General features: G+C 36.8%; 1 protein-coding gene across 1 annotated transcript in view; it reads left to right on the top strand.

Moving 5' to 3' along the window:
• The first annotated feature begins 752 nt into the window (after positions 1-752).
• The window catches only part of LOC131699450 (short transient receptor potential channel 7-like), a 32,329-nt gene continuing 12,345 nt past the window's right edge, over positions 753-20,736 (top strand). Inside the window, exons 1-4 of the mRNA XM_058996149.1 lie at positions 753-1,096; positions 10,985-11,762; positions 15,834-16,016; positions 18,117-18,281. Of these exons, the coding sequence (XP_058852132.1) occupies positions 1,095-1,096; positions 10,985-11,762; positions 15,834-16,016; positions 18,117-18,281 (1,128 nt within the window). The 5' untranslated portion in view covers positions 753-1,094. The remainder of the gene's footprint in view (positions 1,097-10,984; positions 11,763-15,833; positions 16,017-18,116; positions 18,282-20,736) is intronic.

Genomic DNA, 20,736 nt, shown 5'->3' with positions numbered 1-20,736 from the left:
AGTATATGGAAAACTACAAAGCGATATGTAATTCAATATGTTAAGGTAACTTTATTCAGCAGGTTTCATTCGACTTTATGAAGCAAAATGTGTTAATTCTATAGGGTGATGATAAACTTTTGCTGTATGTCGTTATGTCACTCGTGGATTTACCAGCATACAAAACAACACACACAAAAAAGTGTAAAAGTAAAACAACGAACATGTTAAATATTATTTATTAAATACATCTTAATTTAGCAAACAATGATAAACACCTTGGTAAATTACTTGTTGTCTGACAGATACTACTTTTTACTTTGGCAAAGACATCCAACTGACTACTCAGACGCTGACGTTGTCTCTTTGCAAGCTTGTATATGATTGGCCTCAAGGCAATGGAAGTATATTGTGTCACAGACCTGTGGCAGAACCTACTGTATGTGAAATTCAAAAAAAATTGAAAAACCCTTTCACCTGTTTAGCAAACTAAGCGTCCTGCAACTCTTACAATATCTCCAAAGAAACGCGGCTTTATGGAGTAAACTGCAGGTTTGTTCATAAAAATAAAATTAAAAAACTGATCATATTTAACATGAGCAATCCCAATGTTTGAAGAAGGTGAAATAAATGATAGAGCTGAGCAGGGACACGACAGCCCAGCAACTGAGCCAAGTGCAGAGAGCATTTCATTACTCCAGCACCCGGGAGCTGAAACCTCTTCGGCAAATCAACAGCGAGAGAGCAATTCAACTCCACATAACCAGCGGGGATTCTCTTTTCACCAACATGGGCAGATCTTACAGTTAACTCAGCAGTATGGAGAGGACACTTTGCACGTTCAAGAAGCAAAGTTAATTCAACGTTGTGTGAATACCGGCACTTCGTTTCATTATGGAGAGAAACCGCGAAGTGAACAGTATGAAAAGCAGGACTCTTTCTTTCAGAACCATGGACAGAACGACGCACAATTCCACCAATATGAAGAAAACTACTCAGCATTCCAGGACCATGGACAGCGTTTTCAGAGTAAACAGGATTTGGGGGATTATTACTGCCATAACCTGGATTATTTCCCCGATTTAGACAACGAAAACGATTGCACTGGACAGCATATGTAAGTAGCATATTGTTTTTTTATTATTATTATTATTATTATTATTATTATTATTATTATTATTATTATTATTATTATTATTATTATTATTATTATTAATCAGTATTACATTTAAATGTGTTAGCAAATAACATAACAACTAAACAAATGCACATCCCCCAAACAAAAAAAATGCCAGAAACATTTGTTTAAATTAAAAAGGTAAATTCATACACCGATACTGATTGTGTGAACACATTGACTATTCCAAACCATTATCTTTTGTAGCATTTTAATTCAAGTTTTTTTTATTCCTCTGTAAGATTCTTGCATTAACTATTCAACATATATACCAATGTATTCGATAAAAGCCACCAAAACGGTTAATTCAAACTGGAATTGAATACAATGAAACGCAATTGAAACTTAAATAAAACCTTAAAGTAAACAAGGTAATAGGTAAATCAAGATCATAATTTTCAGCTACACGGCATTAATATTATTTGATAACTCAATACTATTCAAATAATAAGAACATATTTGTTGAAGTTTCGAGACCTTCTTTGACGACTTCAGGTGGAGAATTCCAGCGCCACCTAATGAGTAATAATCTGATAGAAACAGAGTAGGGGAAACCTCGTTTCTAGAAAGTGTGAAGTATGATACTTATTATTAATAGTCCTTTCTTCTTTACACAAAAATAGACTGTACAGTATGTAAAAAGACAATTTATGTTATGGTTTTAAATTAACCTTATTATGAAGACACATTAGTTAAATATGTATAAAGGTGTGAAAACTCAATAGAACCATGCACATTTGTATTCTGTTCAAACTGTCTCACTGATCAGTAATACATCCCATGCCTATATTTATTTATACGTGTACAGTGTATTTCCAGCTGAGACAGATTGGATACCCAATGCTAGACAGATTGGATATAAAGTGCTTGGCTGCAGCTTTTTTCTTCTTCAGATAAATCCGAATGATTTCTACTCTATTGAGATCTGGTGATTGCCAGGGCAGTGCCAGAACGTTTGTCTTCGTTTTCTTCAAGAATTCGTGTGCTTTAGGTCGTTGTCGGGTTGGGAGTGAATGATTTGCTACATGGCTGTATTCATTTGATCTTTAATAACATAGGTACAAGGTTTTCTTGGCAAACATCATATTTCTTTGCAAATGTTAGACGATGTGTTTGATGAATGTACTTTAAAAGTGGTTTGCATCTACGTGCATACAACTCTGTTAAGTTTTTATTTTTTTTTAGCTGCGCAGACGATTCTCCTACCTGCTGTCTTTTTCTGGCTATTGACATTATAATGCAGCATAGTTACTGTGTAATGGTTTCAATCCTTTATATATATATATATATATATATATATATATATATATATATATATATATATATATATATATATATATATATATATATATATATACTGTACATATTAATGTAAAGGTGTTTTTTTATAATAAGATTTTTTTGTGAAACTACCAGAAATTGTGTATTTTGGTCTTTATCATACTAATTAGTGGCTAATGGTCACTACATGCTTGCATTGAACATGTTTTCTTCAATTATCTTATATTAAGTGTAGGGTGCCAATACGGCCACTGCCACTGTAGAACCAAAAAAAAAGAAAAAGAAAAAAAGAAACAAAAATAGCTTTAGACAAGCATTTCTTGTATAATGCATAAGCCTCATTTGAGAATCACATTGTATTTTTTTTAGTAGTAGTATTGTTTTGCATTTGATTCCTAAGGCATAACAGGGTTTTTTTTTAAATGACATTCTTAAACTTAAACTGGTGTAATGCTTTGGGAATGTAAACAAATGGGAATACAAACACATTTTCATGTGAACTGTGCATACTGTATCAAACCTACCAGAAATAAATCACAAAAAAGAAGCATATGGAGGCAAAAACTGTGTTTGTTTAAGTGTTCATTTGTTTTCATTCCTGCACAATGAATGACTGCGTCAAGAGGAAAGCCCATCCAGATGGAAGAGTGCAGTATACTGTATAATTCCCATGTGGCTTCCCTAAAAGGCATGCAGTGAAACATGCCACTCAGTTATATCATAGTCTAAGCATGCCTTTCAATTCCAGGAGGACCCCCATTAGTGTAATCAGAGGAAGGTCTTGCCAACCAAATACAAAAGTAAAGCATGTGTTAATTGTCAATCTTTGCAACAGATGTTTCTCTTTGAAGAAATCCAGTGCAGAATTGTTGTGTTGTTGTTGTGTTGTTGTTGTGTTTGTTTGTCATGTAAATGTTGGTTGTGGTCATTGTGCACGTTGATGTGGGTAGACAGCCAGTGTGTCTTTTAAACACCTACTTGCATTTATATGGTGTACAGATTTTTTTTTCTCCCAGTTTATTATTTGTGTTACTAAGAGATACTTCATATCATCTAACGTCACCTAATATGTTTATATTGTATTTGTTTACCTGTATAATATCCTATAATGTGTGTTTTTGTGATCCTGTATTGCTTAGACCGTTATCTGCCATGCTTACTAATTATTCCAGCCACCATTTCATCTGAAAAAGACTCCTCAAAGCTTTACCTTTACCTATGAGCTTAAGTGAAGAGCACAACACGAATATGCAACCACTCCCCCACAATCTGTCATGGGAGTCTTTACAGAAGCGCTGTTTGCTAAGCATGGCAAGTGGTAAGTGAAGCAGAAACAACAATAAAGAACCAGTCAGAGCACACACTGGGTGTGGTATTAACAAAAGACTTTCAATCAAAGCCATGTGTGGCTTGCTAGGCTCCCATGTACTGAATAGATTTGTTGTCTCCTTATTTCTCTGTCTGCTCCCTGCGTTTAGGCTTGCTGTGGCCTTTGAGGAACAAATTGAGCATTAAAGTTGGAAGGGCATATTCGCATTATGCCTCTTCTTTTGGAACTCTCTTCTGTCCTCTTCCATGTTTTTTTTTAATTTGTTTTATTTATTTTTTATGAAAGAGTATTTCTTAATATATCATTCAATTGATATGATTTAAGGCTGAGTTAAATCTTCTATTTTTTTGATGAATTTTTTGTATTGTTAAGACCTTTATAGGTGAAATGCTGTTCTTGTTGTTGTCTATTTGCTCAAACAATTTGAACAAAGCTCTGTTTTCTGTAATCCCTGAATTGAAAGTCAAGCATTTAACTACAGGTAAAAATAGGTTCAGAAACAAGAGAGCATTGTTTGAAATCTAATTTCCACAGGATGCATACACATTATAAGTCTTGGTTACTGTTCTGTTGGTCTATATAGGGTCTTGGTGTATGTTGCTTATGCTCACACTAACAGCTATAAACATGGCAATATTTGCAGGATGACAACATCAAATCTTAACATAGGAACCTATTGTATAGCACAGTACTATGGAACAGTTGGAGTTTGAAAGAACACAGCATCACATGACTTGGAGGATTTGACAGGAATTAGAGAGAGAGTTCAAAAAAGAAAGTGGGGAAAATCAATAAAAGAATATTGAGCAGCAAGGTTTAAAACCACTCAGAACAAGTGTTAATGTCAATGTTGTCTTTTTGAAAGTGTTGTCATGTGCCATTGGCTTCTTTCATTCTTACCTTTCATGCAGAATGGGACATCTTGAATGCTTATCTACAGTACATTGGAAATGTCGCCCATGGCAACATTAGTACAGGAAACTGTAACAGGGCAGGAGGAAGACAGGGATTCAAGCAACATCTATATCTGTGTTTACATATACAGTAATCCGTCGCGTATCTGTCCATCACATATCCGCCCTAACTGTTTATCCACCATGATCAACCTCTTCAACAACATTAGTTTATTTTTTAACAGAGAAGATTAGTTCAGATATTGCAGCTCCTACCAAAGTTTTCGTATACTGTGTTGTATGTGCTCCGTGCGCTGCCATTGCTGGTAGTGTCACGTGAGCTGTTCACTGTGTTGATATGTAAATACATCCTGTTCACCTGCGAGGCATATCAACTTCTCAATCTCCTGCCTGTCAATGAGCAGCGAATGCAAGCACCCACACAGCAGACGGATACCCTGTCACAAGCATTAATACCCTGTATCTTTCTAAACAAGGGATTTGGGGGATTTCCATAATAAAAGATGAATCTCAAAACAATAATTGTGTGAATATAGTAATTGTTACTGGTCTGTATAATGGTATTTGAAACAGGATTCATTTATCCGACTTTTTACATATCCGCCCTGACTCTGGTCCCACCGCAGATATGCAACGGATCACTGTAATAATTATTTAGTTCCATTTAATGCTACACCTACCATACATTAAAAGAAATATCCACTGTAAGGGAGCAGAGTTTGCAAGGTACTTTGGTGTTGGTTATTCTGTGCTCCTTAAAGGGACGAGCTAGGGCTTTCCCAGGCACCTTGAGGAAGCCCCGGTTATTACTCATTTTATTATAGATTCTTCATAAATAAGTAAAAAGGAATAATATTTATGAAAAATTCAACTGAAACAAATGGAAAAATTCTTAGAAGGGGTATGAATTCTAAATCACATGATTGATCAAGAAATGTCTTGCAAGTAGATGGATCCCCTGGATTCAAATACCCACCTGTGCAGAAACTTAGAGTAGACAGCCCAGCAAGAATGCCACCATACAACTGGCGAGGACTTAACATGACCCTACTAGAGGGTACAGCGAGTGGCTGCATGTAGCAGAATAGGCAGTGGGCATTTTAAAAGTGCCCTGGGTCCACAGCACCTGTGGATAGTAATTACTAGTGTTGAGAAGAGATGTAGGGAGCGTGTTTGGAGGAGTAAAAAAAAAGCACAGAGAGAGATTATTTTACTTTACTTGCCAAAGCTGAGATGAGGTTTAAAGCTCTGTAACCACAAATGCAGATGACCTTGAATGACCAAGGTCTGGGTTCTTCAGTATAGAAAAGTTAAAACTATATTCTATCTATAGCCACCAGAGAGCTGTCACAGTAATATCACAGCCACTACTTTTTTTTTATTTGATTCCAGTAATCACATTGCTTGTCACAAAAGAATGAAGCTAATGTGAGATTATTTCACTTCTTGCCACCCTTTGAAGTTGGGAGCACAGGCTGTGCAAATGCATCTCTCAATGTGAGAGACTGCCAGATGCTCATTTGTCATCCTGCTGTGCTCCTTCAGAAGTCCACTCAACCTTCAAAAAATATATACATATTTATCAGGTCATTTACTGTAATAAGAATTGAAAATAAAGATACAATGACATTGTGATCATGCTGTAGGTTTACATAATCCAGACTGTAAATTTATAAGTTTTGCTTAGATTCTGTTGTGTAACTTTTACCGTACAGGTTTTACAGTACGGCAATATCTTATACTCGCCTTCTTTTCACACAAAACAACTTGTTTCTTATATAACAGCGTAAACACATTAGATTGGGTTCACATCACCGATAGTGGTTTGATGTGACAGTTTACAATCTCAGTGAGACAATCTCTGAGAAGAAGATTAACCGTCAATTACAGGCACTGTCACTTTGTTCAACTATCGCCGGAGGTAATCGATGTCGGCACAGCCTTACAACAGAAGAGACAACAGAAACCATAGTTTTTGCCATGTAATATGCAAGTGGTAGAAAGTGACTGTAAGTTAGGACCAGTAAAAAAAGAAAGAAAGAAAAAGAAAATGTATACAATTAATTATTTTTGTATTTGTTTTATTTTTATATTTTTATATAAAAAAAAAAACAATAGGGACTCACAATACAGTTATCAGATGTGTTGGGCTCTACCAGATCAAAAAGATTAAAACTGTGTGACAACTGTTAAATGTATCTGGCTTTCATGACCCAGTAACTGGGTAAGGCTACAAGGCTGATTGCCCTGTACAAAGTGATTCACATAGCAATCAACAGCTTTCTACATCCAGAGTGCTAGCAACAGTATTGCTTCATCCTAAATTGGTGTGATTATAACTGACTTCCATTTACTGGGAAAGGGGCAAGTAAGTAATTATGTTAGAAATAGTACCAAAAAAGTAAGCTTGTTCTTTTGATGACAATTTATAAGCTGGGTGTCTAGGTTAGATGTTAATCTTGATAGTATATTGTATTGTGTAACATTAATGTTGATAATAATAATTATATTATATGTGTTATCAATAATTATTTCATGTTTAATAATCTCAGAAGATTCCTTTCATACCCCAACCTTATAATGGAATCTGTGGGTAAGTAGTTTTAGTAAAACTAGACAGGCATTTGGAAGTCTTCAAAGCACTTTTTGGTCATACAGTAGTGTAACAGGGTGGAGGCTGGGCATGAACTGGCAACTTCGCACTTATCTGATATGCAAAAGAGCCAGGTTCGTCTCCATTCATGGTTATGGGGCTTTTAACCTCATGTCATCTCACCCACAGGGGACAGAATCCATAACGGCAGCGAATCACACAACACTGTCTGTTACAGTAGTAGTTAAGTAAAGCTGATTGTAATTAGATGCCTCAGTGAAATTACATTTTCAGAGTCCTGAATGCTCATAACCATAGCCAAGGAATATTGATTAACACATTATACAAATCTTGATTTTGTCAAGCAAATGTCCTTGGTGGCAGCATACGTTTTTACAGAAGGTGTCTGAAAAGATAAGCATCCAGCAGTAACTGGGTGTTTATATTTCTCACAAGATAATCCTCTCGAATGAATGCTTTACCATTTGCAATCTCCAGGAAACACGCTGGCTGTCAAAGACAAAACAAATCAAATATCCACATTGCACATCAATGAGAACTCATTCTCTTTCACAGGCATTACTTTAATAGTCTATTTATCATATCTATTGATTCGCCTTCCTTGTAACCGTGTCGGTTATCCTGTTTGATGGTACTCCTCTCACCACAGGTGTGTGCTGGTATCAAAAAGAGATGACAGCAGCTAGCTAGAATATTATTTACACTTGCAGCTATTTCACGATTCCTCCCCTGTATGCCCAGCTATTTTCAATAGCCTCTCTTACTTTGAAGAGTCTTGGTAATTTAAGTATTATTCTTCAATACCCGTATTCATTAATCTATAACAAAAATCACATTCACTTCCTCATGCATTTTTAAATAGAAATGAGTGACATGATTTGAAGTTGCATAGTGTTAAGTGCTGTAGGACTTCATTAGCTTCCTTTTACTGCTTTATTTGATCATTTATCCCTGACCTTGAAGATAACATCAAAACTGACCTTGGATCTGTGTGGGTAAAATACACCATATTTCCCTTATTATCTGCATTTAGATGTGTTCATCACTATGCATATAGTGAACAAGAAATGGTAATTGTCTGAGAGCTAGAGGCTATTGTAGACTGGCAGCTTCCAACTATATTTAGACAAAGGTTCCAATCTAATAAATGGGTTTGCATTAATACATTATCCTCAAAAATATTAAAACAAAGTCATACAGCCTTGAAATATAATGACTGGTGGTGGGACATATAATTCCCCTTTTATCACACTCAGACCCCATACATACTAAATATTTTGGTGTCCCTGAACATCATCTCCTAAAGGATTATATTGATCAAGTCATCTCTCACAGTGCAGTGATACCCCAAAAAGGCATTTATTTGAGGTGGGGTTTTTAACGCCCAGTTTTTCCCACTCAAGACCCCTCCCATGAAATACTGTGGTATCTATGACAATTGATAATTGTCTCCTCTTTAAATATATAGTATATTTTAATGAAAAATCTGTCTCATAAGGACAGTGGTACATCAAATATTATGAATAGAAACTTGCATTTGGTTAAGAGAATTACTGTAGTTAAAGACATGTTGTTGTCCATTTTAATGTATTGTACAATTAGTATTTCAGCTTAGTTTAAACTTTTTTAGTCCCTTGTGGACATTGCATTACAAGCACCTTGATCACCCTGCTTCAATGAAGAAACAGTCTTCACTTGATCTGTCACAGGAACTTGAATACGCCAGCACAAATTTAAGTATTTCAAATAATGTATCAGCTTTTCAACTGTGCTTTTCATGCATTCAACTTTTGTCTAATTAGAGAAAAGAAAACACATTGTAAAACATTTCCTACTCTTACAGATTTTTTTGACCAGTTGTTTGTGATGCTAAAGTATGTATTGTATATGGACAGTATGTTTTTTCAATGCCTCAATGTTTACTGCATTAGGAACTTCATTCTTTCTTGAGAAGCTTATTTGGGTAATTAGTAATAAGGCAAGGAATGAAAAGAGAACCTGAGTGCACCAGTACATTTAGTTGCCTTCATGTTGTGTAGCTATGGGGATAATTGGATGTTTAAAATGCAAACCAAAGAAATGTGTTTTATACAGATTTTAAAGTCAATGATGTTTGTTTTTTATGCTTGGTAATTCACAATAAGGGCTATAATATGTGTCTAATCATTACTTGTCAACAAAACAAAACAAAAATAGCATTATCATGTCTCTTGGGTCATTATTTAGGTTGTTTGATACTTATATAAACATTCATATTATTCCAAATGTTGTTTTTCTGCCATATTTGAGATGCCCAGTTCAAATGCTTCCCTAGTGCTGCAACCCACCTGCTAATCAGGAGGACTGAACATCAAGTTAGCATGACCAGGATTTGTACCAGCAAGCTCCTGATTGCATGACCTATTCTGCACTTCTCTGTACTAGATGAGCCTCAGACTAAAACGATCTTTGGGGAATTTAAACAAGGCACTGCTTACCAATAATATAGACTCCATACAAGGCCAAGGCATTATGTAGTGAACAGACACCAAACAAAATTAAACATGATCACTGGACACTTCCTGCAGCTAATAGTACAAGACTATTCTTTTTTATATCAGTATTGTGTTAGCGAATCTGCTGTTTAATGGGAATCATATAAGACAATTAGATCTGCAGGAGGTGTTTTCTCACATCAGCATGGATAAAGGCATTCAAATCTTCAAATACCGAGCTGCAAATAATAAACTATTGGAATTGATCATCTGGAAATTTAATTTGACGTTTTACCATATTTTAATAGGAGAAACTAATTGTTATGATGAAGTGGCAAAATAAGTTGATAAGCTTGGCTAAAATGGCATTCGCTTAAAAAAAGAAAGCAACCTTTATATTCTATTCATCGCACGTTTATAAATTGCTTTTCTCATTTTTGAAGGGCCGTGATAATCTTTTCTTTTAATTAAGCTGCCTTTTAAATGCAGCATTGTTCTTGTTGTTGACAACCTGCTGACAACAATTCAGTTCACATACAATACCATGTATTCTGGTAATTGTTTTCCTACATCTCTGAAAGGAAAAGGCAGGTAAAAGGTTGAAAAGAAGAAAAAAACTGTCCCAAACTGTGAGTAAAACTGGAGCTATATGGGCACGCTAATAATAGTGAATCAGAGATACTTGCTTTCTAATGATTGCAGCTCTTATGAAGGCAATGATACATAAAACACATTGGTAACAAGGGACAACAGCTGAAGGTACCATCATTAGGGATATGCAAATAAGGGCAATGATGAATAAACTCATCAATGTGGAACATATGGACAGTGATGGTCAAAACAAACCAGCAGGAAGCAGCTTCAGGGCAAGGACATGACGCAGGCGAGACAGAGAACAAACAAGGGAGTCAATTGAAACTCGGTGAAAAAAAAATGAAAGCAGAAGAGTTTCTTTAAAAAAAAAAGTACATGGAAATGGAGTATGGTAATGCAAGAATAAAATACAAAAAAAGCATTTGGGAAAAAAACAAATGACTCTAGAAACATCTGAAGAAATAAAATGAATGGTTTAATAATGTACAAAAAAACTTAATAAGATAATATTTGTATCACATCAGGTCCTTGTAAAATTTATGCCATGAAACACACTTGAAATTAATGAATTGTATTGTGCTTTCAAACTGTTGCTCACAATTTGAATTTTCTATTTTATAGGCTTGAGAGCAACAGTGGTCAAAACATGCAGAGGCGGCACACAACACTCCGGGAGAAGGGTAGACGGCAGGCGGTTCGGGGGCCAGCCTACATGTTTAACGAGAAAGGGACCAGCCTCACCCCAGAAGAGGAACGCTTCCTGGATTCCGCTGAATATGGCAACATCCCTGTGGTGCGGAAGATGCTGGAGGAGTCCAAGACCCTGAATTTCAATTGCGTGGACTACATGGGCCAGAATTCCTTGCAGCTGGCAGTAGGGAACGAACACCTGGAGGTGACAGAGCTCCTCTTGAAAAAGGACAATCTGGCGCGGGTGGGGGATGCCCTTTTGCTGGCCATTAGCAAAGGCTATGTCAGGATTGTGGAAGCTATACTTAGTCACCCAGCCTTTGCTGGAGGCCTTCGACTCACCCTCAGCCCGCTGGAGCAGGAGCTCCGAGATGATGACTTCTATGCCTACGACGAAGACGGAACTCGCTTCTCCCATGACATCACGCCCATTATTCTAGCCTCCCACTGCCAGGAGTACGAGATTGTGCACATTCTCCTGCTGAAGGGGGCTCGCATTGAGAAGCCCCATGACTACTTCTGCAAGTGTTACGAATGCATTGAGAAGCAGCGAAAGGACTCCTTCAGTCATTCTCGCTCCAGAATGAACGCTTATAAGGGTCTGGCCAGTGCTGCTTACCTGTCTCTATCCAGTGAAGACCCTGTCCTCACTGCCCTAGAGCTCAGCAACGAGCTGGCCAGACTAGCTAATATAGAGACAGAGTTTAAGGTAGGAAAGTAAACCATAAACAGGTGATATATTGTACGTAGGTCAAGAGTCTAAGGGTCACATGGTTTTTGTTTTATTTTTATTTTTTTCTGAAATCAGAAAGCCAGTCAAAAAGCCCAACATAATGGCACTTGAAAATATATACCCTTTCAAAGAAGGTATTTTTATAGTAGCAAAGCATTTTTTTCTTTATTGGGTCACGTCATATACTTTGTAGTGAATATCCAAGATAACATGTGACATTTTTAAATTAAACATTCCCCCTTTCCCCTGGGAGTAGTTTACTGCTGTACTTCTCAATTAAGTGTAACATACAGCTAATGCATTATCTAAAGGCTTGTGTTGTGGACAACAGTCGATCACTTTCAGATATTAAAACCCATTTTAATACATTAAATAAAGTTTGATATTTAGAAACTGTTCTAGCCTTAAATTCTAAATTCCAGTTAGGTCCTTCGAAATTAAAGTTATACCCCCAAAGATTCCTCACCAAATTATAAGTCCAAAATTCAGATTGGCAAATAAATACAAATCATAATAAAATATATAAAGAACAAGACCACATCTCAGTTGCCATGGGTGAACCCAATGCACAAACTGTGAGCCAAGGCTGCTGTGATAAATACTATAAGACCCTTCCCACCTAACCCCATTGAGGGCTATATATCTAGAATGGGCCAGCTATCTTTTTTAAATATTATTATTATTTATTTCTTAGTAGACGCCCTTATCCAGGACAACTTACAGTCGTAAACAAATACATTTCACAAATCACAGTGCAAGTAATAATACAATTAAGAGCAAGAAAATAAATTTATTTCTTAGCAGATGCCCTTATCCAGGGCGACTTACAATTGTTTCAAGATATCACATTATTTTTACATACAATTACCCATTAATACAGTTGGGTATACATACAATTACACATTAATACAGTAAATATGGGAACTTATTCATGGGGAACAAGTCATCAAGATCCTCATTAAGATTCCTCTAACTTGTTTCTGTTATTAAAAAGCTGTAAATTGAAAAGATTCCACAGGAGACAATATTTAGTTACAAGCAATCACATTGCCATTATTTCATAATTACATAACATCCCTCATGTTTTCAGAGATACAACCGAGGTCACACATTTCATATTAAAGTGAACTACTAATGTTATGGTGCTTGCTAGCTTCAAACTGAGGTAAACATAAAGAACAAACACAGTTATTTGTCATAACATTTTACAATACGAGTCTAACTACACTGTTATTTTCATGTGCAGTTCCATAGGAATTGCATTGTAAATAGTACACAACCAATTACTAGCAACAGCCACCTTTTTAAAATGTGTATTTTATTTTGCATTATAACTACACAACTATACAGTATGTGTAATTATTGTTGTATTATTATTATTATTATTATTTGTTTATTTAGCAGACACCTTTATCCAAGGCGACTTACAGAGACTAGGGTGTGTGAACTATGTATCAGCTGCAGAGTCACTTACAATTACATCTCACCCGAAAGACGGAGCACAAGGAGGTTAAGTGACTTGCTCAGGTTCACACTATGAGTCAGTGGCTGAGGTGGGATTTGAACCAGGGACCTCCTGGTACAAACCCTTTTCTTTAACCACTGGACCGCACAGCCTTAAAATGTATTTAGAGATCAGTAATGAAATGTTACCAAAATATGATTTAGCATCTATTAAATAATACTGTGCATTCCATCAAGGTTATTTGCATATTCCAATTTCATGGAGGGAATTTAGTATCCAGATTGAAAAGTGAAATGGAAGTAATTATAAATAATTACATTTTTACTCAGGCCGCTCTGTATTCCTGCACATTAACTCTTTTACTCCTAGGCCTTCACTAGTTGATGTTAGTGATATGATATCCTAGCTATTTCAAAAATGTCACTTTTATCTGCTTGCTGCAAAAGTGTTGTGTGTATTCCCTCAAAAGCATGAATGAACTAGAGAGGCTTGCTGGGAGTGCAGTTACAATTAGCCCTCAGCTTTAAAATGCGCTGCCTGAGATAAGAAACGTCCAATCTGTATAGCGGCATACATGGAATAATTTCACAGGAAGTGAAGGAGCTAACCAGCCATTCTGTGCCTGCAGTGGTGTCTTAAACATCTGCTGTGAAACATCATTTTCTGGGTAACTGTGGCAGTGGTTGCAGTGCGCAAGTATACAGGTGATGCAGTGCTCAAGACAATGACAGACAACAAAGTATTTTTGTAATCCAAAGTCTGATGAAAAAACAGTAAGCAAAGATTATAACAGACAATACACAATGGTTTGAGTATTGTTCTGTTTAATCCATGGGTTAGCCCCGAAAATTATAGTCCCGATATTTAAACACCCACACATAACACAAACACGATCACAAGTCCACAGTGAATGCTATAGTGCTCGTGGTGCAAATACAGTTAATCGTGACACAAGTGCAATGTGGTCCGGGTTTGGTGCCAGATCGTGTGAGCCATCTAATAACAACAAACAAACAGTTTTTAAACATGACAAAACAAACAAAACACTCATGATTACAATACAGGTCTCCTTCCAGTTTAGCGTTAACCTTAACAAATGAACAGATCACCTCGCTACGTCCCCTTATATATCGTCAATCATGACCCCGTGGTTAACGATTGCAACCGCTCCTCCACTCCGCGGCTGCCATATCGTTTCCCTTCAGGTACGATGATTTAGTGTACAGTAGCTCCGCCCCCTTTCTAGATGGCCGATCTAGAAAGTATGTAATACTGAAAGGTGATTGATGGAAACTACAAGCTAATGATGAGATGCCATAGTTTTAGACAAGCTCAGCTCTTCATCTTATATGTGCATTAGCGCTTCAGACACAGGATTTCACTTTTAATAATATTATTTTATGTTTCACTGACAGCCTAGAATGGGTTTTGATTTGAAATTAAAAAGGATTTCTTGGAATGTTGTTTTTTTATCCCTCAACATCTAGTAATGTCATGGACAGATTTTGAAAAAAAAACAACAGCTGACTGCCTGTCAACTTCCATCATTACAGAGTATGACAGACAGTGTACAGCATAATGTAGAAACATTGGGTTCTGTGTACAGAACTTGAGATCCCCAGTCATAAATACTCTCATGTTTACAAAAGGGTCTTTGATCAAGAAATGACATGAATGTGGTGCTTTGCTCGAGCTAGCTCCTCTGCTTTTCTTAAAGCAGCCAAAACTTAGCAAATGCATATGGTTATTTGTCAAGGTTCCCAGCTCTAGTAATACAATATATTTACCTACTTATCATTCTATGTGGCATGTGTGACGTTTAATAAAAACTAAAAAACCCTGAATCCGTAGGGCAGCAATGTTACATTCCCATTAGAAAGACACAAACTTTCAGACTGGTTTGTCGTTCTACCTTTGCCTGGTCCCTGTTCTTGCGTTATGAATGGCATTGATTACATGTCCACTGATAATACATTGGACATATTGGACATACGGTATGCAGTGTCAAGGAACACAGTACTATAATCAAATTGCTGAAATTCAGTAACTGTCTAATTATAGTTACTCTGTAGTCCAATGACAGTTTTTAGTGATTATTGTTTTGGATTATTGGATTACACTTCATTACAAAAAGAAAATCAGAAGTAATCCTTGAAATCCACTTGGATTACTGTAACAGATTACGCAATGTATTTCCCAGGAGCCACTATAATCAGTTATCTGTAACAGGCTACTTTTTAAAGTAATCCCCCAACACTGGACATTTAATCAGTCACAGATCTATTTTGTAGAAAAAACATGAGCTGACATCAGTATTACAAGACATGGGAAGAAATAATGAGCAGTGCTCCTAATACTGAAGATCATGCTATGGTACCATGGGACTGCAATGGATTGGCAGGCTTCATTATTTCTATAGCACCTCTATGTGCTATTGCCCCGAAGCAGAAAGACAGGCAGTTTATTTAGGGAGTAGTCAAGTTAAAATGAGCCGTATTTCTCTTGGAAATGTATTATTTAAACAGTTATATATAACGTATATGTTTAACTGCTGTTTTGATGTCTTTATTTGACCCTTCTAGAATGAATACCGGAAGCTATCTATGCAATGTAAGGACTTCGTTGTGGGAGTCCTTGACCTGTGCAGAGACACGGAGGAAGTGGAAGCCATTTTAAATGGAGATGTTGATTTGGTTCCTCTGACAGATCACCACAGGCCGTGCCTCACCAGAGTAAAACTGGCTATCAAATACGAAGTGAAAAAGGTGTGCTGTATCAATGTACTATTTTTTTTTAAGTTATTATTTTTCTGTGATCTCATATTTATTGCTACCGGTATATGAACAAATAATAAATAATGTAGTTTTAATAAGGTGCAATGGAAGATCAAAAGTCCAGGACTTTGTTCCAACCTCAATTATTACATTAAAACAACTAAACCTCTGACCAGGTTCTAAAGCACTTCAGAATTGCTTATACCTGGAATGGAGCAGTACGCAGGGATTGGTTCCTTACCCCTGATATATGATATTGGTATAATGGTGCCACAGTAGTTCTGTGCCTTGATACATGGGTTTGTTGTTTTAGAGAAGCTCAGGATTGGATAGTGATGAAAGTCTACAATCTCTGTTCTTTAATTCCTGACATTCCTGATCAGGCGATCAGGACTGTATAGACAGGAATGAGGACCCTCCACCAGAAAAGGGGGAGCCCTATTTAACTTGCAGATTGAATTGGTGGACATACTGTACTAACTTGTTCCACAACAGCGCGTCCCATAAGTCAGCCACTGGCAACATTATATATTATGCAATATATTTGCTTTATGTTTTTAATATCATGATCCTAATTTTGCATGAAGCGGTTCACATGAAAATTGGTTTTGCTGCTCTAAGATATTTCACACCTGGAAGAACTAGAGAGACAAGCAATATTAAGAATTATGCCTGTGATGGGCCAAAAATAGAAGAAAATAATAAAGCAATTAGAAATCTTGATATTTCTCCAAAATAATATACAGTAGATCTTTCTTTCATTCCTAACAAAAACTGCTGACATGCCTGTGAAATGCCTTTTTTTGTAGATTGAAGAGGGTTTCCTTAATGAGAAGTTGTCTGACGCAAAATGCAAAGTTGCCAAATTTGTCACCACAGAAAGTTACATTCAGCGTTTTTCATCATACATTTTATAATGGTCTTGCAAAAATCTACAATAGCACATTTCCACTTTGGCAGTACTGAATGTGTCACTCCAGGAGGAATTCATGACAAGTGTATTTGATATGGAAATGGCTTCTATTATATCACTCATGGCAGCTTCTGGCACACAAGGGAATGTGTTCTTCTCAGCACTGATTTCTGAAGATTATGATCGTGAGGTTTATTTTTAATAGAAAAGACAATAAAATCCAGTCGCATCCACATTTTTCAAACAAATCAGCCAGCAATAAACAATGACTTTACTTCAGCGATAATAGGTGCAATGGTTTTACGAGATGCTCATCCTCTAATGTCAGCCAGGCATTTGGTCACCTTTTTAAGCATTTAATGGTATGGAGCATTACTTGGCTCCGACACCAATGTATGGGGTTATACTTCAATGTATTAATGTTTTCTTCTAATGCCTTGGTGTTTTTGTGGTTTGCTTTTGACCTCCAGAGCTACAAAAGCTACTGCAGTATATAATGCATTTACTGTGTTTCGAATTAACATTTTGTATTTGTAACACGTGACACTGTGATATATTTCCAGTGTTCTACATACTATTAATAACCTCTTCGCTGTTTTTTGGGGGGGAATAAACTTGGTTTTGATTTATTTAAACATTTATAAAGTGATGTGGTGCTTTCACTTTCAGCCTTGTGCTGTGTTAGCTACGTTCTGTGAGCATTTGGATACAATAAAAATGTGGCATTCAATTCAGCTTGTACCACAATCACTGCCATTAAATACCTAAAAAAAAACACACTTAAGCATCGTTTATATTCGTGAAAGTAGCTAAAATAAAGATCACCCAAAAAAAGGGTTTTACAGTTTTTTTTTTTAATTTGTAACTACAGAAAACTATATGTGTTTGTTGTCATAAGAGCTTGATAATGAATGAAGAGCTGAGTAATAAGTCGGTACCATTGGTTCAACCATGCCATTGCCTAGTGTGTTACACAGTAGTTACCAAGTAAAACCAGGCCTCATTGGTAAATAACATGTTATTACAATGCAATTACATGTCTATTCATGCACTGTGCTACCAGCCTTTCATATATTTAACAAATGTCTAAAAAAAAATCTTTCAAGTCAATGGACCCTTCTGGTTTGTATTGCAAAGGGTATTGTTTTAGCTTGTTATAATTGCTTTCTTTGTTTCAGTTTGTTGCCCATCCTAACTGCCAGCAACAGCTGCTCACTATATGGTATGAGAACCTCTCTGGCTTAAGGCAGCAGTCCATGGGAGTGAAGTGCTTGACAGTGCTTGGAGTCACCATTGGGCTCCCATTCCTCGCCATCGCATACTGGATCATGCCCTGCAGCAAGGTACAGGCTCCTTCAGGTGCATACATACTGTATATCATTGTTCATTTTTTATAGCACTGTATGGAAACGTACAGCTCAACAAAGAGTAGCGTGACTACATATTAATTAAGCACTAGAATCCAGACTTGCAAGTTCATTTTGCAATAGGCTTCCTGATTCAAGTTCTGAGGTTTCTAACTACTATTATTATAAGTATTATTATTCATTTTCAATATGAATAGAACATTATTTTGCCAATATAAACTACAACTTAATTACATTCTGACATGGATTATGATGCAACAGTATATATATAAAAAAATCTCTTTTAACCACGAAACTTTCTTTCAAAGTTGAATTTCATATAATATATTACAGGCAATATATATACAGTGCCTTGCATAAGTATTCACCCCCCTTGGACTCTTGCACATTTTGTAGTGTTACAACCTGGAATTAAAATGGATTTAATTAGGATTTTTTGTCACTGATCTACACAAAATAGTCCATAATGTTGAAGTGGGGAAAAAAAATCTACATATTTTTCAAAATTATTTACAAATAAAAAACTGAAAAGTCTTGATTGCATAAGTATTCACCCCCTTTGCTGTGACACCCCTAAATAAGCTCTGGTGCAACCAATTGCCTTCAGAAGTCACATAATTAGTTGAAGTGTGCAATTAAAGTGTCACATGATCTCAGATTAAATACACCTGTTTCTGGAAGGCCCCAGAGTTTGTTAGAGAGCATATCTAAACAAACAGCATCATGAAGACCAAGGAGCTATCAAAACAAGTCTGGGATAAAGTCCTGGAGAAGCACCAATCAGGGTTGGGTTATAAAAAAAATCCCAAACTTTGAACATTGCCCAGAACACCATTAAATCCATTATTAGAAAATGGAAAGAATATGGTACAACCGCGACTCTGCCTAGAGAAGGCTGTCCACCAAAACTCAATGACCAGGTAAGGAGGGCATTAGTCAGAGAAGCAACCAAGAGGCCAATGGTAACTCTGAAGGAGCTGGAGAGATCCACAGCTGAGATGGGAGAAACCGTCCATGGGACAACTATAACCCGGATGCTCCACAAAGCTGGGCTTTATGGAAGAGTGGTGTGAAGAAAGCCATTGCTGCAAAAAAAAACATATCAAATCTCGTTTGGATTTTGCCAAAAAGCATGTGGGAGACACAGCAAACATGTAGAAAAAGGTTCTCTGGTCTGATGAGACCAAAATTGAACTTTTTGGCCTTAGACGCAAAACGCTATGTGTGGCGCAAAGCCAACACCATCCCCACAGTGAAGCATGGTGGTGGCAGCATCATGTTATGGGGATGCTTTTCATCTGCAGGGACTGGGAAACTGGTCAGGATTGAGGGCAAGATGGATGGAGCCAAATACAGGGAAATTCTAGAGGAAAACCTGTTTCAGTCTGCAAGAGACCTGGGAATGGGGCAGAGGTTCACCTTCCAGCAGGACAATGACCCTAAACACTCAGCCAAAGCTACACTGGAGTGGTTTAAAAACAAGAACCTGAATGTTTTAGAATGGCCCAGTCAAAGCCCAGACCTCAATCCGATTGAGAATCTGTGGCAAGACTTGAAAATTGCTGTTCACCAACGGTCCCCATCCAACTTGACAGAGCTTGAGTAATTTTGCCAAGAAGAATGGGCAAAAATTGCAGGATCCAGATGTGCAAAGCTGGTAGAGACTAACCCAAAAAGACTCACAGCTGTAATTGCTGCCAAAGGTGCTTCTACCAAGTATAGACTCAGGGGGGTGAATACTTATGCAACCAACAAATGTCTTTTTTTTGTTTAATTAACTTTTGTGTCACAATAAAAAACATTTTGCACCTTCAAAGTGTTAAGTATGTTGTGTAAATCAAATGGTAAAAATCCCAATTAAATCAATTTTAATTCCAGTTTGTAACACTACAAAATGTGGAAAAGTCCAAGGGGGGTGAAGCTCTTCAGAATAGGGTACTTCTGGACTATATTACAGGGATAATGCTGTTAATACTAGAGGTATTAGCACTTGAAGGATAGGTATAAATGAATGTTAGACATTAAACCAAATACATGCTACACATTTATTTGTTCTGTGTTTGTGTGTAAAGGATATGATTATTGTGCTTAACCCATGAATCAGGATAGCTATTTGACTGATGAGCCCCAAAGTGGTCATAGTGGTTGCACAGGAGTGTTATATAGAGAGTGGTGGCACGTGTAAAGCCTCCAGCATTGCCTGTTATACTTTAATACAACCTAGACAGAAATCTGAAAAGAAGCAGAGCCTATAATAGCTGCTCTAAATGAATCCCCTTTATTATCTCAACTGCACTCTTCACTGCACTCAAACATGCTCTGGAGATTTAGACAGAGGCTTGTGTTCATACTGTATTGAAGCAACAACATTTGCTAACTTTTCTCCTGCGGGATTCGCTAATACAGAAGGGAAAAAAAAACCAAAGCATTG

This window comes from Acipenser ruthenus, chromosome 22 (genome assembly GCF_902713425.1).
Source record: "Acipenser ruthenus chromosome 22, fAciRut3.2 maternal haplotype, whole genome shotgun sequence".
In the NCBI taxonomy this organism is placed as follows: domain Eukaryota; kingdom Metazoa; phylum Chordata; class Actinopteri; order Acipenseriformes; family Acipenseridae; genus Acipenser; species Acipenser ruthenus.
Note: the sequence above shows the minus strand (reverse complement) of the source record. Positions and strands in the feature narration are given on the sequence as shown.